The 25,858-nt window shown below is 36.5% G+C and overlaps 2 protein-coding genes across 2 annotated transcripts in view; one reads left to right on the top strand and one right to left on the bottom strand.

Moving 5' to 3' along the window:
- Nucleotides 1-375, bottom strand: part of SERPINI1 (serpin peptidase inhibitor, clade I (neuroserpin), member 1) — an 80,954-nt gene extending 80,579 nt beyond the window's left edge. Inside the window, exon 1 of the mRNA XM_012640171.1 lies at nt 202-375. The gene's annotated coding sequence lies outside the window, so the exon portion shown is untranslated. The remainder of the gene's footprint in view (nt 1-201) is intronic.
- Nucleotides 376-1,067: 692 nt separating this feature from the next.
- Nucleotides 1,068-25,858, top strand: part of PDCD10 (programmed cell death 10) — a 61,311-nt gene continuing 36,520 nt past the window's right edge. Inside the window, 3 exon segments of the mRNA XM_012640160.1 lie at nt 1,068-1,186; nt 17,263-17,488; nt 22,555-22,586. Coding sequence (XP_012495614.1) covers nt 17,385-17,488; nt 22,555-22,586 — 136 coding nt within the window. The 5' untranslated portion in view covers nt 1,068-1,186; nt 17,263-17,384.

Below are 25,858 nucleotides of genomic sequence, written 5' to 3'. Positions count from 1 at the left end.
CTAACCACGCCCTTTATGCCCAGAGTCAAGCTTCCTTTTGCTTTTTCTCCTCAAAGTCCAAAAACGTCAATCTTTCACCCGAAAAGGTTTGCACCAGTTTCCTAACCCAAGGCAGACTCTTTCAGTTATGCCTTGGTGTAATTCCTATTGGAAGCTTTCTCGGGGCAAAGTGAAACGCCCGGAAGAGACACCCGCGCTTACCTCCCACACACCTGCAACCCCTGGCGGGATGCTGGAGCTAATGCTCTGAGACTGCTCTCCGCTCTGCTCTCGTTCCTGCTCTCCTCTCCGGGAAACTACAGCGCAGCCTGAGCCTTCGGCTTCTACAGGGACCCAAGCTCCGCCCCCCTCCTCTAGTTGGCGAATTTGGCGGCTGTTGCTCCTCCCCCTGCTGTTCCTGCTGCTGCCCTGGCTGGAGACAGCGGGAAGCAGTTGCGCGGGTACCTTCCCTCTGCCCGCACTTCTGCAGCTGCTCTGCCACTTCCCTTCCCCTGGGTTCCCTTTCCCTTCACAAGCCTCACACCTGGAGCTGCTGCCTCCTTCCCCGCCTGGGCGCCTCTGCGGGGAGCCTAGGCTCAGCCTATCCCTCCCCGACCCGACGGTCTGGTTGCTCGTAGGGAAGCTGCTGCTCCGCCGAGGCACGTCCCCACACGGCGCTCTCCCTCCGCCCCGGCGATTTCCCCGTGGCTTCTTTTGCACCGGCACGGTGTACTCAGCCCGGCAACCCCACGTTCCCCACCTCGCCCCTCACCCCCTTCCTTCCTCTGCTCCACTAGCCCGCCCCCTCAATGGGTGAGGCGCCTGCGGGGCCGACCCTGCACCCTGATTGGCGCAGGTGAGAGTAGGCCCCGCCCTTCCTCTCCTTTCCAAGCACCCTCTCTCTTCATCTCACCTCCTCCCTCAAAGGCAGGGAACTCTGCTACTATTGGCTAGGGGTGCCCCCACCCATGGCCTCAGGCTCTCCCGTACAGCCTGCCGGGAAGTGTAGTCCTGCGCATGCAGAATTCGCCAACAACGCCGGCGAGTGGAACTACGAGTCCCCATAGGCCCCTGCGCGACTCCGGCTGGGCAGGATTCCGGACAACGCCTGGTTCCTCTCAGGTCCTTCCGGCGTCGCCGGAGTGAATTGATCCGGAGTTGAAGAGGGCTCCAAAGGTGGGAAGTGAAGTCAGTGCCTCAGTTGCCGGTAAGGTGTAGCTGTTTTGCTGCAGTCCACGTAGCTCCGCGCAGAGCAAAAGAGGTCTGGGGTCACCCAGGGGCCGTGGCTGAAGCACTCGGGCTTGGTTTAGGCAGGCGGAGCCGACGGGGCTGGGAGCGGGGCCCTATGGGCGTAAGCGAGGTTACCTTACGCGAGTGGCGTAAAGCGGGTTTGTAAATGCCGCCTGCCTGGCTTGGGCCTGAACGCCTCCAGGAAGTGTCCTCTAGGTGGAGGCGGGAGGGGAAGAGCGAGGTTGGCCTCTGGTGCCCACAGAGAAGGAAGAGGGCGGATGTGCCTGGGGTGGGGTCTTCTGAAGGTGTGGCTTGGGAGAGAGAGGTGAGGCTGCTGTTTTCCCTCTGCTTTATAAGTAAGATAGGGACGGAGTGGAGAAGGTAGGGTTGCTTGGGAGGCTGCTTTTGGGGTGACTCAGGTTATGCCCTCTGAGAGAAGACGAACACTGGAGAAGGAAGACTCAAATGTTGGCTGAGGTTTACGGATCCCCTTCCAGTGTAATGATGTGGCCCCTCTAAGGAGGTAATTTTGCCTTAAGCAGAAAGGCTTGACCCTCTTAGGTGTAGTACCTAAGATATGTTTACTCCTTTACTGTTTTTAAAGCGCTTTCATATTGGGATGCTGATGAGGAAACTGAGGGAATATATGATGTGCCCAAGGTCACACAAATAGGGACAGATCTGAATCTAGTCCAGTTCGAGTCCAACTTCTGAACTAGAACTGCCGCCCCAACAAGAAAGAGTAGGGTTGGTTGTGTTTTCTGAAGAGGGTGAAGGAAGTTGCAAGTAATGGTATTTTATGTAGTATTTCTGAGAAGCCATTTGTGAGATGAAGAGTTGTTTTTTTGAGCTGGGATGAAATTCCTCAATAAAGGAAGGACTCTCTCTAACCTTTTGGAAAAATAAAAAGAAAGGGTCAGTTTAAACTTACATGATTTTTCCTTTTATTAGGGATATATTAAATGGTAGATTTTACTCCCACAGGTCATTTTTAAGAGTAGGTAATGAGATAGAAGAACATAAGTTAAACAGTATATCCCATCTTTACAGTTAAAAGAATACCCCTTTACCTTTCTACCTTAGGACTGTTTTTACTCTCATTTTGTAAAACTGAGAACAGTGGAATTGTGAAAAATGTGAAATTTTTCACAGAACTTTACACTTTTTTCAAATAATGTAGCATTAAGGAGAGTTTGGTGGGTTCATTACTAGCAAAGAAGATACATTGCATTTCTTGGAGGTAACATTTTACTTTTTGTTTGAGATTTTCGTTTACTCTTGACCTCATTTTCTTGACTCCAAGGGGTATTTGTGTATTCGAGTGTGTGAATGATAAAATCAATCTCTTGCATATTTTGTTTTTCTTTGCATCATCTGTGACTTGTAATTCATTCTTATTTTACATTAAAAAGTGAAAAAGCTTCTATTTTACATTGAGCAGAAAGCACTGTGCTTATTCCAGTCTTATACTGTATAATTATTATGGTTAATATAGCTCATGAATATTATTATTGGATAGGTTTTTAATAGAATTGGGGAAATATGTTCATTGATGTCAGGATTTTTTCATGATAAGTTTATATCCATAAAGGATACTTATAGTCAGCAGGTAATCATGGTTTACTGTTACGTATGTTGACCATCAAAATATGCTGAATTTTGAATGTACTCTGCAGTTATCATCAACAATGTGTTTAACTTTTGAATGCAGAAACACTTTCTAGGATCAGAGGTATTTTGTTCCCCTGTGACTGAAGTTAAGATGGTCTGGAAATGACTTTTAAAATACAAGAAGTATGATACTGTAGAATGAAGTAAAATCAGGAATAATATAGCACCGTAAGTGACAGAGTTCACAGACAAGGAAGAACCAACTAAAGAAATGGAAAATATGTGGGGATAACTGGCTTTGTGCTAGATTAGAAGGGTGTGGTAGTTGAAGTAGACCATAAAGTGAACATGAGTCAGTGATGGTAAAGCAAGATGTTAATGCGTTTTCTAAGATGGCAATGTAGGCATTTGCCTTTTGTTGGGGGAGGTGTGAAATGAGTTCTTCCAACTTTTTTCATGTAGCTATGTGGTTATGGGAAGAGATTTTGAACTAAGAGGAAAATTTGGAAATAAATAAAATTAATATAATGCACTTATTCATTGTATATTAATTTTTGTCCTTGGTTCAGTTCTACCACTAACTTCTCGTTATCTCTGAGGTCAGTTATAGTTTTGATATCTCACCCATGTTGGAATGCAGAGTAAGGTGTCTTGTATTTATTGCCTTTCAGTCACATGCTGGAGTACTGTGGTCATTTTGGATCTTTGCACATGGATAATTAAGAGTTCACAGAGCAATGTATACACTTGCATTTTTATAGTAGTTTGTAGCTCACCGGTGTCCACATTTGTTCTCATATTGGGCTTTTTGCAGGAGCCTGTGTCAGCTTTTGGATATCATCTCTTAAAGGACTTAGGATGACTTCCATATACATCTCTCTCTTTCTTTCAAGGATGTAAGGTCTGTAAGAACAGGAGCTATATATTATTTATCATTGTAGTCTCAGTAGCTAGGATAACTGGGTACCTATTTACAAAGAGAATGAAAAGGCTCAGATTGATTAAATGACATGTCCGAGGTCATGCAAGTAGTGACTAGTGGGACTAAGGTATAATCCACATCCTCTGACTGCAGATCTTTAATATTGTGTAATATAGACTTAGTTCCCTTAGATTATTCATGTGAGAAAAACACTTAATTTTGATTTAAATATTCAAATACTATTATTCTCTTACTGTTTACTATTGATAGTTTATCTCCTGTACTCCTATCCAGCTCTCCATCCTCATCCCCAGCCTTCCTCATTTATTGTACTTTTCTTTCAGTTATTACATACATAATCTCCTTCCTGACTTGGGGGCCTTTACATGTTCCTTCTCCCTGCCTGGACTGTTCCTTCTTCCCCTTCCCAAATACGGACACTTCCTAGTCAATTTTCATGTCTCAGTTTAAATGTCATTCCTCAGGGAACCTTGCTCTCCTTCCCCAAATCAGAGTAGATCTCCACTATAGTGGAGATAGTGTATAGTGGAGTATAGTGTATCTTCACTATACTCTGTACTGCTTTGTGGCATCATTATAATAGGAGCTTACTTAATTCAGTATTTTATTTGATAAATGTTTGTCTGCCTTGCTAGACTATAAGCTACCTGAGCAGGGTCCTCCCATTTGTCTTGTGTCTTACCACAGTACTTACACAGTACCTGGTACAAAGTAAATGTTCAATAAATATTTTCTGAATGAATGAATGAATGAATGAGTACATTCATGCACAGTGCCTCCAGCACTTTGCTAGGACAGAAATACAGAAATGAATAAAACAGATATGCTTCCCACTCTCATGGAGGATTGAAGTTTATAGGAACTTTCAAATGAACTATAAAGCTTAGGCAATTTAGGTTAGATACAAAGGAGTTAGTGGCAGAAGTTTAATGTAAATTGTAGAAAGATGTTTGTTCTTTCTTCTGAGGTGTCCCAAAAATCAGGATTAAGTAGTTTTCTATATGGAAATGACAAAGGAGTCAATATCATTTACAGCAAAATTACTGTATAACAGTATTTTAGAGACCTTATCACTGTTGTGCTTTTTGCAAGCTACATTGATTCTAGCAAAATATAGACATGGAAGAAACTAACTTTTAATGGACTCTATGCTTCTCTAATGTTATCTCATTTTGTCCTCAAAACTATTATATCGTTTAGGTAGTATTAACACTGTTTTAAAGCTGAGGACACCAAGGAATTAAGTTAATTTACTTTTTAATTCAAAGAAATGTAATGAAATTGCTAGAGTTTCCAGGGGGTAGATGCTCCAGCCAAAATTGGAATCTGGATCCGTCTTCATGCTTTTCCTTTTTTTTTTCTTTTTTCGCTTTGTTTGTTTTTAACCATGGGATCTTCCTATGAATTTTACCTTTAATATTGCTTGCTTTAGACAAGGTGACTTTGTAAAATTGAGTAGGTCTTATTTCAAAGAAATTGATATTTTGGGCTTCTTGAAAATTTTCCTAGGCCAGGCACAGTGGCTTATGCCTGTAATCCCAGCACTCTGAAAGGCTGAGGCAGGAGGATTGCTTGAGGTCAGGAGTTCGAGACCAGCCTGAGCAAGAATCAGACCCCATCTCCACTAAAAATAGAAAAAATTAGTTGAGCATGGTGGTGTGTGCCTGTAGTCCCAGCTACTTGGGAGGCTGAGGCAGGAGGATTGCCTGAGCCCAGGAGTTCGAGGTTGCCGTGAGCTAAGCTGATGCCATGGCACTCTAGCCTGGGCAACAGAGCAAGACTATGTCTCGAAAAAAAAAAAAAAGAAAATTTTTCTAATATTTAAGTGGATGTTATTTGCTTTAAACCTAGATACTTAAAAGCATAAAAAGATCATTTTTAAAATGAGCTAAATTTAAAACTCAGTTTCAGGGATACATTGTGTTAGGTTTTGGTCTTGAAAACAAATTCTGCAGTCTTTCTGCAATCTTCTGTGGTACCACAGTAATGGCATAGAATAAATTCAACAGCTTTGAGTTGCTGTAGCCTTTATGCCTTCATGGTTATACCAATTCACTCTCCCACAAGATACTATCAAAAAGTGATTGCAGATATTTGGCTTTAAAATTTGATAATGCTCCTAGTTTTTCTTAAATACAAGTCTTTACTGATTCCTAAACTTGTTTTTTAAAAAGCCAGTCTTGATGTTATTTGAATCTTGGATAAAATTTTCATATCTATCTGACATAACAAGTATGTGAAGGATAAAATTGAAGTATTGCTTCTTATATGTTGTTGGACTATTAAGGTCATTATGATAGTAATGTTACTAAGAATTTTAAGCCAATTCTATGATAAATAATTTTTCTCTGTAATAGAAAGTATAAAAGTGATTTAGAAGTTAAATAGTGTAATTGATTCTGTGTATTACCGCATTTAAAATGGTAAAGTAAGTTTCAGTCTTTGAGGCTTATACTTTAGGGATATATGTACACACACATACACATAGTGTAAAAAATGAAAGCAACTTTATTACAGCAATTAGAAATGATTTATTTGCTGAAAGGTAAACAGTGTGGTTTGGTGGTTTATTTCATCTTTATGAAGATGGAAATTTCAGTTTTCTCATTTAAGCTACAAAATTTAAATCTATCTTGAATGTATTATAATAGTCCAATCTTATTTTTCAAGATCATCCTTATATTTTTTGTATATGTAATCATTTTTTTAATCACCCAAAATGACGTGAACCTGTTCAGTCTCATTCTTCTACAGTTGCCTAGAATCAAGTGTTGCCTGTAGGGTAAAAGAAAAAAAAAGTGAAAAAGGATTTTACTGACAAGCTTATGAGTTGTTGGGTAATAGCAGTGGAATGGGACATGTTAAATGGTAGGCACTATTGTATACTCAGGTCAGTCCTTTAGAAATAAGTTAACAGAGGTAAATCTAAATTGCATAATAATGATCTTTTGGTTCATTCACTTACTGAGTATATATCATGTGTGAAATTGTCTTAAACCTACTTTGGAATGAGCTGGAATCTAATATGATAGCCAACATTTATTGAGCAGTAACTAAGTGCCAGGCATCACGCTAAGCATTTTGCATAATCTCATATAATCCTTACCATAACCCTTTGAGGTAGAGGCACTATTATGCCCAATTTATAAATGAGGATAGTAAAGTATGGACAGGTTAAGGAACTTGCCCAGCCAAGGCTGCAGGATCAGTAATTTCTTGAAATTAGGTTTTCAGTCCAGTCTGGCTGACTCAAGAGACTGTGTTTTTGATCATTGCAGTAAAAATGTTAGTGATTGGACTCCATTGGAGGGCAGTTAGCATTATGAGTTCCAATTACAGAGAAGTTGTATCTTAGATGCTAAGGTCAGGTGGCAGGCATAAATTACTGAATTTTTAAACTTAGTCTTAAAAAAATCTGTTTAGAATTTAACACATTGGACACTAACAACTTCAACACAGCCAGGTTTTCTCTAGCATTGGAATAGATTACTTTTCCTTTGAGTCCACTGTAGTATTTGAAAAGTTATTCAGAGACTGTGTTGGAAAAGAAATATGTATATTATAGTGCAAGAGTCATAGTCAATGTGGTGAACTAATTGTGAGAGGCACGGGGGCTCTTAAGTCCGTTGGTGGAGGGAATAGCAGATCCATGTCTCTTACCTCTCACATTCTGAGGCTTATGCATGTGGGATGGAATTATGATCACCTACATATTTCAGTAGTTATTTTTCTCTTTCATTTTCTTCAAAAAAAAATGTGGAACTTTCATAGGGTATGTGTATGCATATCATGGTGCAGATCTCCCTGGAATATTATGCAAAGTGGCGGCCTGACATATCACTGTATTTCTTTACTGTTTCTCTTCCCTGAAAGACTGCACCCCCTTAAGGGTATAGACTATACCTTTTCATCTCCACATCTCTAACACTGTTGCTGACTCAGACTTACTATACAGAGTACTGTGATAGAGAAATGGATAAAACCTCTCTTTAGGGAGTTTATGCTTTGGTAGATAGAAGGGGAAGGGTTTGGAAAGATCATTGTATGGACATTTAGCCTTTCTAATATATTAAGTACTTCCACATGTATCAATTCATTTGATAATTTGGGGTCTGAGGTGATAGGAGGGGAGAAAAATGATAGTTTCTCTAAGTTTCCGTCTGGTCCTGGGCACTGAAATGGGTTTTCCTGCCTTGTTCAGCCATCCTAGATTACTTCAGGATAAACTGGAATCTGAGATTGCAGTTAAGAAATGACAAAACCCTAAAATGTTACACCCCTGCTGCCCTCTCAGACTTATGTAAGGTTACTACAGCTAAAGCCAGTTGGGAATGTTAGTCAGACCTGGCCCCTAGACGGCAACTGCTCCCTATACTGGTTCAGATTGTTGTAAGGAATTTTGAATAGTGCTGTAGTCTTTTATTCAGAAATGCACATGCTTTGTATGTATGTACCTTTATCCATATTAAAATTGGCATTTATGCAATATTGTCAAAACTTGAGAGATTTCCAAGAGATTCTACTTTGTCTCTTTCCTTAAAAAGTGAATTACACTTTTGCAAAGTGAAGGTTACAATAGGAACTTTAATACAGTATAAGCAGATACCATTCTTGCCCTCATTTCTTCTTATGACTAACAGCATTTGTATTTCAGATCAGTTGGAAGCTAAAGGTGAAGTTAAACGCCCTCATCCAGATAGAACCTTGGCTTCATTAACACATACTATTAAACAAATAAGCCAGAGGCTATTTCTTGGAGTGGGGGAGTGTCCTTAATAATTTTATCAACATTTGAGTGCCTTGTGGCTGTGTTTTGATGCAAAGACATTTTGTAAAGACCAAGTACATTGCATATGGTAGAGGATCTTAGGCCATTAGAAGTCATTAAATTAAATAGTAGATATCTAAGATTATAAGTGATACATAGACAGGACCCAGGGTAGTACAAATTCCTTAAATTGTACTTTTAAACAGAGAAAATATAAGAACATTCTGAGGGCTTAAGTTTAGTTGAATTTCTAAGGGACTTGAAAGGAAAGCTTTAATACTGTGTTGAAGAAATTAAAACAAGAGATCACAAATACTAATAAAAAGGAAAATAAAAGGGCATGTACCTCAGTTAAACACTAAATGACTGTTCAACTAGGAATTATTATTACTGATTGAGATTGAGATTGAGAACTTTAATTGATTGAGAACTTTAGATTCTCACTAGATTGAGAACTAGATTGAGAACTTTATGGGCAAAAGATAAATAAATGTATTCAAGGGGACAAATTTGGTTCCTGTCTTCTAACAGGTGTTTTTATTTAAATTTGTTCAGACCATGATTTAACAAAAATTTAGACATTGGAATAGGAAATAAAGAATTGTGTGAGGATTGTCACAACTAAAGAGATGTGTTTTTTTCTCCGTAAACCAGTTGTTTTGAAATATATCAGAAGCCAGTTGGTGCTATTTCCTTGTTGTTCCCATTTCCCATCAGCTAACTCAGAGGTAACGAGCTCTTTGATGCTATTGTCAACTTTTGATTATCCTGTATAGATTACCCCTGGTTTGAATTAACTTGAGAAGTTCTTTGATCTCATCTTGATTTCATTCTGCTACCCAGCCTGCTTATGGGCCACAGCTTGCTTTGTTAAGATGACCTATGTACATTAAGAGAATAAAGAGTAATTTTAACATTGACTTGGCAAAAAGTTTTAAAATGCATCTGATGATCAAATTATGTATTCCAAAATCTAGTAATTTGCTTTGGATTATATATGTAACTTTCTTCTAGTGGCCTAAATTATTTATTTATGCTTTCATTTTGACAAATGGGGAGTAAAGATTTTGCAAATATACTATGTAAATGGCCTTTATGACACTGTGCTGTCTGTATTAGACTATCACTGTGTATGCTATGCAGGGGCAGAACTAGAGTGAGGCAAGAGAGGTGCCTACTGTACTCGAGGCATCTGCTCGCATCTGCTTTGCTTCACCCTACTTGCGGCCGTGATGCCCTGTTCTATGTCAGGGTCATAGAATTTTTGGTAAGATATCAATGATATTGTTAATTGAATGCTTATTGGGTGTTAAACAATGCTTACTTGGTATTAAGTCTTTTATATGCATTTAGTATTCTTAACCTGATAAAGTGAGTACTTCAATTAATATTTCCAGTAAGTTCTCACTGAGTTTAGAAAGAGATTAAATAACTTAAATGGTACCACTTAGCTGAGCAAAAATTGAAGCTCAGGTCATTCTGTTTCTGATCTCCTCCTGTTTTATACTGTCTATCTGTGTGTAGAAAAACTTATGTACTTCTTGTTTATTTTATAGATTTCTGTATTAAGAAACAGTACTCCCCATAATATGTAAGTGCATACCCTGGACATGATGCAGTTAACTTTTAGGGTGAGTCTCAGTAGCACCAAATTGAAGATCCACAAAGCACTGCTGCTGAGTACCCTAGAGTAACCATTGAATCAGAGCCACATTCTTGCTTCAGTCTCCAGACATTTCTAAATGGAGTCTAGGGTTCTTGGTTGTATGCTGAGTGGACCATGGATAACGCAAAGAATAGGGCAGGTTAATCTAGAAGTATTATAGTTCAGTTTGGCAGACTAACATGACCAGTACAGTAGGCTATAATATAATAGCCTAGTACCATATTTGGTTAAAATAACTGTCACCATTCTGTTTTATTTCTTAATGTGAATTTCTGTGGACTTTATTTCTAGGTTGTGAAATTGGGAGATTGGACTAGATAATATATAATGGTTGGTTTTGCTTTAAAATTTTAGAATTTTAACACTGAGTTTCTTAGCATGTGCGACAAGAGAGATTGAGATCTGGAACTTAGTTAAGAAAAATTCTGGGTCCAAATACCTTTTGCTAGCTCTTAACCTTATTATTAGGGCCACTCACCTTTGTTGTTCATAATGCTTGTGTAGTGATTGTTCTAGAGCGGTGATTTTCAAATTGTGGAGGGGAGATGTTTAAGAGCTCCCATGAGTGGGAGGGGCTGATAAACTCTAGTTGCATTTACCAGATGAATGAGCAGTTTAGTGTGTTTTCTCTCTCATATATAGGGTTTGATAAAAGATTTTATTTGGAAAAAAAAAGAGTTCTGCTCTCTTGAAGACTTAAAATCACTGGAAGATATGGAAGGTATCTTCCCTAACCCTAATCCATTTATCTGGCTTGGAAGAGCCTTTGATTCCCCTGGCTGGAGGTTGTGGAGGAGGCCTGACATTCTAGAGAGATCTGATCTTGTCATCTAGATTAGACTTTCTGTACTTAATCATAATAGCTAATATTAAATAATTACTGTGTGCCATGCACTGTTTTAAATGCTTTATCTGTAAGAATGACATTTAATCTTCACAACAGCCTTAAGAGATGATTTTATTATTCCCATTTCATAGATGAGAAGAATATACTCACCTCTCTAGTAACAGTGCTCTTAAATGTTGCTAGGTATAATTGAAACACTCCTATTCCTATTTTCTTTAGGTAACATTATGGATTTTGAAGTCTTTCTTAGAACCTTAATCCTCTACAGAAAAATAAGTTGTACGTTTGAAATGACTAATTTATAAGCATATGTTTAGTGCCAAAGCCTGTTCATCAGTTAAGGAATACCTCTCTGTAACAGACATACTGGAATTAACCGTGAATGGTAAACTGAACGGAGTTAAATTTAGGGCACTTTCACATTTAAGCATTTTTCCATCATGGGGCATTGTGTTCTAATTTGTCCATTTTATCTGATTTCAAAGACATTTTAACTCGTAGATGTTGTTTTAGTTAGAACCTCTGTTACTTCTTAATAGCTCAGCAAACATGTTTTGTTGGTCATATTTACAGATATTTGAAGATAATATTTTTTGTATCTTATTTTTTTTTAAGTAGCTGGAATCCTTGAACCCAGTTAGTTGTATCAATTATGTGAAAAATGTGGCTTAACAGGGGGTGTCAGGGTGACTTTCCAAATTTCATTGAGTAGGTTAGACTTTCCAGTGAAGTGAGAATTCCTTATGGAATGTGTACTTTCTTTGGATAGTTATTTAAAAGTGCAAAAACACAATGCTTAGTAACTTAAAGTCATTTAATATAGAGGCTTTGTCGTTTGGCTTAGACATTACTTTATCTTTTATTTCAACTACATCTCTTTTAAGTATGCAGCTCAGTTGTCCATCTTAAAGAAGAAACTAAAGCATAAAAAGGTAAGGTGACTTGCTTGAAGACAAAATGGTTTATAAATGACAGGACCAGAATTTGAGCTTATGTTTTCAGATCTTAATTCTTATGTTTTTTTCCCTGTATCTCTCTGCACATATTATTAGTTGATATTTTGAAAAAACCTAGAAAACATATAAATAAATAATACAGTGGCAAAGTATTATATATTATACTTATTAATAAGAGACTGTTTCTAGGTGACCCTAAATATGAAATCCTATAAATACTAGTAGTGTATGTTCAGGGAGATTTAAGTTCCACATAACTTTATTAAAAAAGAAAACTAGAATGAAGGACCTTAAATTATAAAAAATATAATTTGCAGGAGAAGGAAAGAAATGTAGGTATATCCTGAAGTCTTCAAGTTTATTTTGGTCCAAGTAGGATCACAAAACTTCCTCTGTTCTTCTACCTCCCTTTTTCCTAGCTTTCTCTTCTAAATCTTTGGTCTCTTATTGGAGGTGACTATAACATTTTGGCATGAGAAGGCCCTGAAAGGTATGTAGGTTATAATAGCAAATGCCAGCCTTCCCAGCTGTGTGAAATGGCCAGACTATGATCTCTTTATAGTCTTTGGATAAATCCAGTTTTTCTAGGAGCCTGATGGGTCTGATTCTTGATGCTATATTATTGAGAGAAAGGAAGGAGTTGTCAGTTATTTGAAACCCTCAGTCAACCAACTCTTGGGGAGGACTTCCTTACTAGAATGTGCAAATATAACCATCAGATCTGTTAAGTTACTGTAGTTGAAAGAGCCTGGGATAGCTAAAAAAGAAAGTAAAAACTGGTAAAGATGATTGGATCCAGACTTTATTAATAGAATTAATTAACTTTTTCTGTTTGTTTTTATTTTGCTAGGCTTGGCATTTGAAAAGTATTAGCAAGATGGTTTCAACTTATGAATTGCCCATCTCTTCTTTCATTAATTTGTTCATTCAACAAAAATTAAGTGCTATATGCCTGCTATGCTGACTCTAATATCTCTATCGGGAAAAAGAAATACACTTGTAAATGGGAACATAAACATGGATTCTGCTCACTGCTAGAATGAACACACTTAACTGAATGTTCATGGATATTTTGTTGGAATTTTAACATAAATCAGTCAATCAATCCTCTCCCTTTTAGAGAGGGAGATTATAGGAATTGTAAGAATTTAGGGCCAGGTGAGAGGGCTAAGTACTGGACCTAAGTATAGAGAAAAACAAGACAAAAGGGACTGCTTACAAACATTTTAAGTGCAGAATTTTTCTTACGAAGCTTTTTTCTAACGAAGAACTGCATACACCAATACCAAGGACTGTTTGTCCCGCTCCTTTCATTTGAGAGTAAATAGCTTTGGCTCTAGAGTTATCTCAGGCCCCAGATGGTGTAAAGTGAAGCTGTTTCAGGAAATGCTGATTCTGAATCCTGAGATATACCCAAGTGTAACTCTTTAAATGAGCAGACTCGAGTTGGTTATGCAGGGCAAAAACTCGGAAGACTAAGAGTTTGACAGTGAAAGGGCCAAGAACCAATGTGTTTTGCCTCCTCACTCTAAACAAGTGATAATTGTCCTAAACTCAGGTAGATATTTAAAGCTGATTTATCTTACGTTAGATATTATCAATGTTATTTTCAATATCCACGGAAATAAAGGGGAAAGTATAACTGAGAAAGTTGCTGTATTCGTATCGGTAGCTCCATATCACAAAGGGTGTTTTTGAAGAAAAATTTGTTTAAAGATTTGCCTTTTGTCTAAGTTCTTATCTACAATTCTGGTTCTTGTTTTTTTATTCTGTGGATGCTGACAGTTCAAATACAAAGCTTACTTTGAACTGAAAAAAATTTCCCCCAAAGCAACATATTTGAAATGTGAGACATAAAGTTCTTGCTATGTTGCCATCGTACTGACATTAAATTTTTATTATTTTATTTTTAGCTAGAAATCGACCATGGGCAAGTCACTATGCCATTTTTAGATTTTGGTTTCTATTGTAGTTAGGGGGTGGATGAGATCACTTTTTAAGATGTTTCTAGATTTGGGGTTTGTAGTCAGTGATATTCAATTGTCTATACGTGCATGATCAGCACTCACGCCAAAAACCAGTACCCCTTATATGGCTGAAACTTTGTTAAAGTGCTGTCCAGCTGCCAGAACCTCACCACACCCATACTGAGAGGAAGGAACCTTATCAGAGGGGGCTGCAGACCTCGTTCAGCCCAGCGGACCCTTGCTCTTTCTGTAGCAGCTTTTTTTGTTGCAGAGAGTTGTCCACTGAACAGTTTCAATGAAGTAGCACGGGAAAGGAAGGACAGAGGCATATTTTAATTTGAAGTTGAATTAAAATTGCCAGAATAATTGAATATTTTAAAAGCCTTATTGGAAAACTTCAGTGGCCCCAGCTTGTGAATGTGTGTTCTAAAAAGTTCAATTGTAAATTGGTTCTTTGGAATATTTTTCTAGGAACAATATTAAAAGGTAGTTGTGTATGCTGTAGGCCAGCCATTGTTTAGCCCACAATGTTGCTAAAATACTGTTCTTTTTGGTGACAAATAAGAGGTGATAGTACTGTTTTAGAGACATGACTATTTATTATAACACAAGTTTAAAAAAAAAACTCAATGCCAACATTTACTACAGGTAAAAATTAAGTATTTGAGCAAGTTTATTGGGGGAGGTAGGTGGAGATGTCAGCAGGAAATGGGAAAGTGACTCTAGCCACTAACCTGATCCTTTTACCTCTGTCAGCCTTTACATCTGCGAAGAGATGATATGCATACGCGCTTGCAAGAGTCAAACATAAAAATGTTTCCATTGAGCCTACTCTCCTCATTAGCATTTCACCTTCCTTTTAACTGGGATTCTTGAAAACTTAGATTCCTTTCTTACCAGCTTACTCTTTTAGCCCATGCACAGAGTTCCCACCGTTGGTGTATAAATAAGTACAGTACTCTTTGAAGATTACCTACCTCTTAACCCCATCAAGAAATCAAGTAATTTTTTAAAGGTTATTAGCCATGCTCGATAGCATTTAAAACTTTTGACTACTTTCTCTTTGAAACTCTTTTTTTGTGATGCTGGTTCTCTCATTTAATTCTCACGTAACATTTTAGCAGCCTGACTTCTCCCTTGTGTGCTCTTCACAATTGTACATTTTCCATCTTTTGTTTTATAGAATAAATTCCATGGGGTCAGAAACTGTCTTGTTGTCTTGTTCACTGCTGTATATTTAGTATCATATCTATAGGTAATCAATAAAACATTTATGAAATAGATGATTTTTTTTTGTCACCTAGTGAGATAGCTCTTCAGGTTCTGTTGATTTTGTTTTGCTATTTCTCACCTGCTTTTTAATTGATATCATGCCTTTTGCTTCGTTCCATCTTTTTCATTTTGACTGGCAGTACTGCATTTCAGCCCGTCTTCTTTGTTCCAAGTTTATTTATTATGAAAAACCATTCCCAATTTATTTCCAAGTGGAAAAGTAGATCATTAAGTGACATTAAGTAGTTAAATAGGAATAGCAGGGCCACAATTGGTATTTACCTATTTCCTCTTATTATTTAGATCTTATTTATCTCTTACTAGATATACTAGGTCTTTTAAGTTTACCCTGCTTTCAGCTTCTTTTCCCCCATTCTCTTCTTCATGTTATGACCAAAGCAATCTACTTAAATAAATCGTGATCAGATAATGGTTTTCCCTGTAGAATTTTATTCTTGTAGAATAAAATTTAGGAATAGGAATTGGCCTTTTCTTGTTGTGATGTGAAGTCAGGGAGCAGGTTTCAGGTCACAAAAAGAAAAATTCATCCGTGTTTAGAACAATTGGAAATGAAACTAAACAGTTTGAGTAGGTGTTGTATTCCCTTTCATTGGTGTCAATATGGTAGAATACTAGGCAGTTCTCAAATGGGACAGATTATTGTAGCTTTTTAAAGCAGCATTCCAGGCCTTTAAGTGAAGATTATATCTTTCAAACTGCTTAGGTCTTCCACAGTCTGCCACAGATATAATTTTAATGATTAGGAACTGCATCTTGCACTTAGTGGGTGCTAAACATACATTTGTTCAGCAAATTAATAACTTCTGGGCACTTTCTTGAGTAGGTGAGGTGGGGTTCTTTATTTCCATTTCAAACTTGGTTTTGTGATGTAGGAGTATCAGATCTGTATTCAGAGCCTTAGGAGCAAGTCTTTGGCTCTACAAGTGTTATCTTGGGCTAGTTATCTGTCATCTATCTGTGAGCCTAATTTTGCATCTCTAAAATTGAAATGACAGTTACTGTAAAGTACGTTATTGTGAGGACTAAATGCATGTGAAAAATGTCTTATACTATGAGAATGCTTTGTAAGTAGTTGAAATTAGTAAAAATTGATGGCTTTTTTCTTTAATAGATTATAGGTATGTCATTACTATTACTCTTTCACTTTACAGTTAGGGTTTTTTTGTTGTTGTTTTGTTTTTTTTGCCTTAGCAAGAAAATAAATAGTTGCTTTCTTTTAAAAAGTAACACATTACCACAACTCCTCAAGGCAAAATTTCTCTCTTATACTGTTGAATTCTTGATTTTAATCCCAAACTCCTAGTTTCTCTGGATGTTTCTTCTTTCTCAGTTTTTGTGTCAGATTTGGACAAAGATTCCCAGAGTTCTTCTAAATACCAAAAAGTATGTGGCAAAAGTAGCATGTATTTTCCCAAATGGATTATATTTGGTAGAATTTTTCTAATTTTAAGATTTGTCTTAAATCTTTGGCACTCGATATGTTATTATTGTTATTTTCATGTGACAAAAATCAATGAACAAGTAGCAAAAATATTTTAATGAAAATGTTAAATACCTTAATTATTTTTTCTTAATTGTTTAATTTGGTTCCCTATACATGCTTACACATTGTACATTTCCTGAGTATAATTTTATATTACACATAAATGCTATAATTATGCATTGATACTTTTTCCTGATTGTATATGATGGTATTGGATACATTATTGTTCCATGGTGCTTCATAGAGAGCTCTCTGAGTTGAAGTTAAGTGGATTCTTTATCACTGCTTTGTAAAGAGTACCTAAACAGGGAGGTTAGTTGTAGGAATGGGCAGTTCTTGAGTCTGCTGAGTGAGGAAAAGATAGATGTCTCCCTGACCAGAGTTGTTTCACAAGTAAAATACATTAACAAATCAGCTTTTCATAAGAGACGAACTCTGTGATTTGGAAAGGTGTATTATTGGTATTTGTCATTTCTCCTTAAAATAGTAAATCTGTCTTCTTTCTTCCCCCTTCACCAGGTCAGTGTGTGTTTGGTGCCCTATTCTTCTATCACAAAAAAAAAAAGAGAGAGAAAACACTGCAGTGAATGAAGATTCTTCTCCATTTCAGCACTGCTTTTTCTACTGTAGTTGGCTTTTGAATGAGGATGACAATGGAAGAGATGAAGAATGAAGCTGAGACCACTTCCATGGTTTCTATGCCCCTTTATGCAGTCATGTATCCTGTGTTTAATGAGGTAAGTGGGTAAACATTTCCCACATATGATCTCTGCAGTTCTTTAATGCCTGCTTTATTTATTTATCTGCTTGTTCTTTCATATAGCAAATACTAAATAGTAGCATAAATGAACTCCATGTATGTGTTAGACATTTTGTGTCAGGGCATAAAATGGTGAAAATAAGACCAAACAGATATGCCACTTCCCTCTGGAGGTTGTACCATAGTGAGAGAGATAGACATTGAATAAAGAACATAAATAATTTTATAAGTGAAAAATTGTAGTGTTACGAAGTTTTTAAAAAGTGTATTAAGAAAGAAAATAGCAGGTGGGACCTATTTTAGGGGTGAGGACAGGCTTTACTGAAGAAGGGACATATAGCTTAAGATCTGAAAGAGATAAAAGTTAGTTGAAGAGTTAGAGAAAAGTACATTCTAGGTAGCCAGAATAGCAGGCACAGAGATCCTAATAAGTTATTGTTGGTGGTGACAACATTTTTTAACTGATATTTGGAAGATACCATTGCTTTGTATCTGGAGAAGGACATTGATTGCTTTTTTATTTGAGGAATTATTTTGGATTTAATACATTTTTGGTTTTTCATTTAAGTTAATATAGTATGTAGAGAATTTTAGAGCTGGAAGTTCCTTAGAGATCATTTAATTAATCTCCTTTAATTGTGAGCTGAGGCTCTGATATATGAAATTATTTTCCTGAAATTACTTAGAATTAAAATAAAATCTAGGTCTCTGGACTCCAAATTGATTGGCTTCAGCCTTTTTTTAAAATTTAATAATCACCTTTTTGCTATTTTATTAATCTAATTAGCCTTTAACGCCATTAACTTTATTGTTGCTATTATAGTCTGGAAGCCCATACCATTTCCAATGACTTTTCATCTCTTTTTGTAAAATATTTTTATTAGAGTAAAATTTTGAATTTCAAAACCATTTTTCCCACATTTTTGGGTTTGATTGCAGTTGATGTATTTTATGATCTTAAGTATTGGGGGCAATGATACATTTACCCTCTTGGACATGAAAACCACTGACTTAGTTGCCAATTCAGACATACATTTTGAAATTTCAAACACTGTCAAATAGTGTTAGGTTCAGCAACCATAAGAGAAAATTAAAAATCATGGCTTGGGTAAAAATTTATTTCTCTGTTACATAAAAGATTCTGGAGGCAAGTGATCCAGGGCTAATGTCATCAGGACCTCAGGTTCCTATCTTCTGCTCCACTATCCTAGTGCTTGGCTTCTATTATCAACGTCAGCTTGGCATGCAGGACAGTTGCTGAAGCACATCCATCATGTCCAAAGTTGTTTGGAAGGGGGAAAATGGGGTAGGGAGTAGAGTCATGCTTCCTTAAAGTAGCCCTTTTGAAAGGCCTATGCAAGATTTCCACTTACATTTCATTGGCAATAGCTTAGTTTCGTGACCAAACCTAGCTGCGAAGAAGATTGGGAAATTTAGGAGTTTTGTTACTAAGGAGGAAGCATCTTTTGAAAAACCTACCATTATATTGCTACCATAGCAGCATTGGAGGCACTCTTTTAGGTCTAGTTATACCCATCTATGGCAGCTATGGCCAACACTCCAGTAATTAATTTCACCATTTTTGTTCTCATACTTAAGTAGCTGTTGTTAGAAGCAAGTGCTTCACTTCTGTTCAGTAAGTATTCACTGAATGCTATCCATTTATTTGCTGAATACTCTGTTAGGGTCTGGAAGTGTGTAGAAGAAAAAGCCAACGTGCCTGTTCTTGAGAATCTATTAGGGAACACAGGTATTTAAGCAAATAAATTTTTAAATTATCCTTATACTTGGAATTAGGTAAGGAGACACTGACTAAAAGCTAGTGAGTAACCTATCTTGGTAACAATTAAATTAGAGTTTGAACTTCTCAGGTATTCCAAAAACCATTATCATAATTCCACTCAGAGGTACTCCCTCTTTTCATGTCTGTATCTCTAAATTGATAGGTTATTGGGCAAAGTTTTTTGGGAAAATTTTCTATATTTATCTGGTATTTTGAGTCTTTATTTGAAGGGAGGAAAAGTTACATTGCAGAGCTTCAGTTTGATCCTCTGGTTAATGAAAAGAAATGAGAAAGAAAAGCTTTTGTTTTAACAATCTGAGTGGTCTTTTGTTTTTTTTTTGTTTTTGAGACAGAGTCTTTTGCCCGGGCTAGAGTGCCATGGCATCAGCCTAGCTCACAGCAACCTCAAACTCCTGGGCTCAAGCGATCCTCCTGCCTCAGCCTCCCAAGTAGCTGGGACTACAGGCATGCGCCACCATGCCCGGCTAATTTCGCTATATATTTTTAGTTGTCCAATTAATTTCTTTCTATTTTTAGTAGAGACGGGGTCTCGCTCTTGCTCAGGCTGGTTTCGAACTCCTGAGCTCAAACAATCCGCCCGCCTTGGCCTCCCAGAGAGCTAGGATTACAGGCGTGAGCCACCGCACCCGGCCCTGAGTGGTCTTTTGAATCCTGAATTTGCAAAAGAATTATATAGAATGTGGGATTCTGGTAAAATTATTGGGATTAATATTAATATACCTTTTCTAATTTTATTCATGTGTAAGGGAAATTAACTTGGAAGAAAAAGAAGTGGCTGTGAGTGGACTAGTAAGTCTCTTCCAATGATTATCTCTAGATGAAATCTTAAAACATGTGGGTCAGTGGGCCCCAAATTAGACCACATTGCCAAATGATTCATAGTTGGTCCAAGAATTACATTGTTAGAAGTAAAGTTTGAAAATGAAGTGGCTGAATGTGGTACACTGAGACCATAGCAAATTGGTAGAGTCTAGTTTTCAAGTTGAATTTACTGATCTAACATCATGATACCAAGTTTTTTTAAAAATTATTTCGGTCATATACTCAAAAACATGTTCAGAACTACAGGGTTTTAGAAATAGTGATGGTAATTAGTAAGTTTCTCTTTGATAGAGATGAAATCTAGGGCTTGATTTAGGAATGGAGTAAAATAATGTGCCTTCAAATATGAAGTGTTTGATTAAAAATAGTAAAATACTAGCATTATTCTTTGGTGTTCTGGGGTAACATCTAAATAAGATACCTAATACCTAAAATTAATGTTTAACTGTAATTCAGCCATGAATTTTTCTATAAATCTAATGGGGAATATTATATATTCACTTTGGCTCTTTTTCTGTGCTGTGCAGATTTAAAGATGAAAATGATTGTCAAATTAATCTTCCAGAAAAGTAGTACCACCCCAGGGGTGAATGTTTTACTCTGAAGCTAAATGATTCACTAACCTTGTCCATGATATATTTTAAGAGTTAAAAAACTTACTAGTTCTCATCTTAACATTAGATCCATAGTATCTACAATGGTAGTCTAGAAATCATATTTTAAAAAATTCTTAGCTCAAACGACATCCTTACACCTGGGCAGTTTTAGTACTGTTATTCCAGCTTACAAGGCAAAGTTATTTATGGCATTCGGAGAGCTTGATGCTTGCTAAACTTAATGAAACTATGCCAAAACAGCTGAGAAGGAGTAGGCTTTTTTTTTAATCAGCTGCTGCAGAGTTCAAAGTCCAAGTATATTGCCTGTTGTAAATGTACTGTGAAATAGGTCTGCTGGTTACATTATGGAATAATGGGTTTCTAGAAACTTCATTCCAAGTCCTAGATCAGGTTCTCACATAGCTATATTATTTCTTACTGATTCTTTGTATGTGGAAGATGAGAGTGCAGTGGCTTAGTTCTTCATTCCAAGGGGGAAAAAGCCATGTATCTTCTTTCCTATGACCGTTTAGAGGAATTTTTTTCTGAAGCAATGTGTTATACTTTGAGAAATAAATAATTTTGAAACTAAACGTGAATTTTAAATCACCAAAGGTTTATATGTTTATTAATAAATTACATAAAAGTATGCTTCTGAATAAATAATTAGTATTCTATTCAGAAGCTTCTGAATCAGCTATTTCTGTCAACCCTTGGCAGATGTGCAACTCTTAATTTTATTTTGGTAAGCAAATGAAACCTAGGAATACTTCTTTTAACTTTACCTACCTATCTTATATATTTTTTCTTATTGAAAAAAAAATCAGACCTCAGACTCTACTATAGTCAGAAATATAGTAAACATACTTCTCCATAATGAAGGTATGGATTTCATCTGAAATCCCACCATCCAGAGGTGATCATAATAAACATTTTGGGTTTGAATTAGCTCTTCTACTTACTAGACTAAATAATCTTGACTCAGTTTTCTTATCTGTAAAATGGCTATAATCAAATGTATACTTAATTTTCACAACAGCTCTGTGAAATAAATGAGTTAATGTATTATAAAATGTTTACAGTAGTGCCAGGCATGTGGTAAGTGTTAGCTATTACTGTTAAGGAGTCTTTCAAATAGATTTTCTGACAAAACTTTTATCATACCTTACAGTTTTGTATACTTATAGGCAATGTTTTAATGGAATGTTTTTATAATAGGTGGTTCTGCTTACCTTTTTGGCCAGATCTTGGCAAACCCAGCAACTGATTCTTTTGGAAACGTCGAATGCCTTATGTGCAAAACACAGCTGATTACGTTTACTTTCTCTGTGGTAGCTCAAAAAATTATTCCCTGTTCTTCTGTCCTTCTGGCATGCTTATTTTTGACCTGACTCACCACATTCTCATTTGAATAACAAGAGATGTACCTGAAGTTTTTATTCTTGTGACTTGGGGAAGTTTAATTTCCTTTTAAGAAAATAGGATCAATAATCTTTGTGGAGGATGAGTAGGGAGAAGGCTGTCAACATGGGAAAAATCAAATCTTGCCTGATTCTTGAGGAAGCAGTAGATTTCTAGATAATTCAGAACTAGTTAACCTAATTATTTTAACCCTTAAAAAAACATTGTTGTGAAAGCAAGACTCTTTAAACCCTGCTCAAACAAAGGGCTAAATATTTTTTTTTTTATTAATGTATTTAGGAAATTAGCTTGATGCTGAAAAGTATAGGAATGAACTCAAAGTTTTAGAGAGAACAATACCATAAGTGAACTCTGTGGAATTGAAATTATGTGTAAGATCTTAAAATATTTGTATAAATGAAACAAAGAGTAAATTTGACAAATTTGCAATTGACAGTAAGTATCTTAAAAGGTATCAAGAATAAGCTGCAGAAGGAGCTCACAAAAGTGAGAGTAGGCAGAATGTGAGGTTGAGGTGAGACCTAATGTTTGGCTCACTCAGCCTATCCATTCTCTCCGAATGTGCTTCAGTGGCAGTTTTCATTCCCTTTTAGGTGAGATGAAATGTTATGTACCCTTATCTCTCACTCTCATTCTCTTATTTTTCCTTACTCTTTTACTGGTGACATGGAAGTCTTTAATAGTTAGAGCCCAAGCAGTGCCTCTCCCTGTGCCAGGATTCATTAATGCAAGGTGCAGTCATATATTCCTCCTTCACTGGACCCAAAACATCATACATGTGCTGTCATTTACTGCTAAGAAAATTATTGCATTGGTTCTTTAAAGATACCCTAGCCAAAGATTGTTAACCCAAAAACTCAGAGAGAGCTGGACTGGGTAAAAGTATTGGAAACAAAATGTAAATCCTTTTCTGTTCTAAACTTCACATAAAATCATTACACCCATGTGTTACCAATCCTGAAAAACCCCTAAGTTGGGGAACTTCCAGGGAAGATGATTTTAAGAGGCCAAGCCACATTCTTTAACACCAGTTCAGATCCATCCCATCTTCATAAAGACTTTTCTTTCTACTTAGCTGATGGTGATCCTACCACTTTTAACAAAGCTACTTGCTTAAATTGATCTTGTGAGGGTCCAGGACTTCTTTGTATCTCTTCACATTGACTTCCTTGCATGTGGTAGAAACTCAAGAACATGTTGGTCCTTAAAGAACCAGCAGTTGAAGAGACTTCAATCTGGAAGGAGTGAGTATAGGGTGGCATTAGTGGCTTGTGTGCAGGATTTGGAGCCAGACAGATCTGATATGAATCCTGACTCTATACTTAATACCTGTTAACATTGGATCGATAGATTTATACAGACTGAGTTTCTTCCTCTGTAAAATGGAGATGATATCTACAGATTTATGGTGAGGATTAGAGATATTCTATATAAAGATACTCCACATAAAGTCATAATAGATACTTAGTAAAGGGTAGCTGTTATTGGGATAGTATTATCAGACCTGCTACTGTCATCAAAGGCACTGGTAAGATGAACATAATTTTGTCAAATCATAATATCACAAGTGAGAAGCCTGAAAGAGAAGCCGTTTATAATAGGGGAGATAACATATCTTGCTGCCTAAGTAGTACAGACTGAATTTATCAATATATTTAAGAACAATTTGATAAATTGTGGATGAGAGATTAAATTCAATTCAAACAGTACCTACTGTTTGTGCCTATATGACTGGTACTGCCTTGGGCAGTGTAGGTACTATCATGTAAGAAAGCCTGTTGGGTTTATTGTAAGATATGTGGGTATATGTAGTCATGTGCTGCATAATGTTTCTGTCAGCAATGAACTGTGTATATGATTGTCCATAAGATTATAATGGAGCTGAAAAATTTATATCACCTAGTGATGTCTAAGTGTTGTAACATTGTAGCAATGTTTAGATGTATTTATATATGCAAATAGTTACCACTGTGTTAGAATATCCACTACAGCGGTATGCTATACAAGTTTGTAGCCTAGGTATGATAGGCTGTATGCCATATAGCCTTGGTATGTAGTAGGCTATACCATCTAGGTTCATGTAAGTACACTCTGTGATGTTTGCACAATGACAAAATCGCCTAATGATGCATTTCTCAGAACGTATCCCTGTCATTAAACGATGCATGACTGCAATATATCCCAAAATGACTCCCAGCAGAGTTCTGGTGAAGTACTTCACAGCTCACAGATTTTTGATTTAGTATATGTCTGACCTTCCTGTGACTTCCTCTTTTTTGGTAAGATATATATATGTAAACTTAATCTAGAAATCTAGAGATGTTGGTATATATCTTGGATGATTTTATTGGCTCTTCACTAACTTTTCTGGATGTCTTACTATCCTTCACCTTTTTATATACCTGTGATGGCCAGTACAGAACGAGTTAATAATGCTGATACTTGAAGGCACACATCTGACTTAGACTTTTGACTTGTTGAAAGAAGTTAGAGTGTGGTATAAACTCAAATAAGGAAATGAGTTCCTATGAGAATGGAAACATTCATCCTGTTTGTCCCTACCTCTGTTGCATGCCAGGAACTTGAAATCTAATTACCTGTATTGTTATTTCAATCTTAAGTAGTATTCATTATAATTACATCAGTTACATAGATGTAGAAAACTTTTTTCATTTTTGGAAACATACTTTTGTTAATTTAAAAAACTACTTATATAGTTACTTCTTTGCTGTATTTGTGTACTGGGCTCCTTGTGCTTTCCCTTTTACCTACTGAGGCAGTATTAGATTTTACAAGATTTGTAAAAACCAAGTTAACTGCTAAAGCTAAATGGTTTATTGTTTTTTGGGAGATGAATTATTTTAGTTGATTTTGTTACTTTTCCTTTGTGTTTATGGTGAATAATTCATAGGGAGATATGTTTCCTGGCATTTCTAGCTATCTTATTTAAAAAATAAATTGATTTAAAGTGTTGGAGATCCTGTAGGGGCTGTGTGAGTGTGTGTGTGTGTGTGTGTGTGTGTGTGTGTGTGTGTGTGTATGTCATTTCTGAAGCGAAACATACACTTTCATTGCCTTAAGGGATGACTATTTATTGCATAATATATGTCCATAAGGTTTTCGTAGAAATATTCTACTTGTGTAAAAATCTATAAAGGTTACATTATTTTCCAACATTTAATATTATCCCAAATAAAAATATATATACAGTTTTATTTAGTTAACTAGCTCAATCCTTAGGGACTGAGGAAATCAGAATTTAACTGAAGCTAGTTATTTTAAGCCTGGCAGTTAACTCTTCAACAAATGGAGTTATTTTTATAAAATTCTGTGCCTCCTTTGGTTCACTGAAAACTGAATTATATAAAGTATGTAATAAGGACATTTATCTTTTGAAATTATAAGCTTCACATATTTGATATAAAAATTGTAAGCATCTGGATTGAACTTTTGTTTCAGTATTTTAGGTAACCATTTTTTTATCCAGATGAAATAGAGCACAGATAAGCATCTCTGTATTCCAGATGATACACAATCTTCAATTTGAGTACCAAACAAACCTTTTATTAGCACTATTTGCAAATTAATAAAATAGACTAAGCTTAATCCCTGTCTGAGGAATTGAAAAGCAATTAAAAAGGAATAAGGTGGTAAATAGAAAGAATCGAAAAAAGAAATCTTTTCCTTATGTTGGTTATTTTAAATTCATCA

The sequence above is a fragment of the Propithecus coquereli genome, unplaced genomic scaffold (genome assembly GCF_000956105.1).
Source record: "Propithecus coquereli isolate 6110/MARCELLA unplaced genomic scaffold, Pcoq_1.0 Scaffold15, whole genome shotgun sequence".
NCBI classification, from domain to species: Eukaryota; Metazoa; Chordata; class Mammalia; order Primates; family Indriidae; genus Propithecus; species Propithecus coquereli.
Note: the sequence above shows the minus strand (reverse complement) of the source record. Positions and strands in the feature narration are given on the sequence as shown.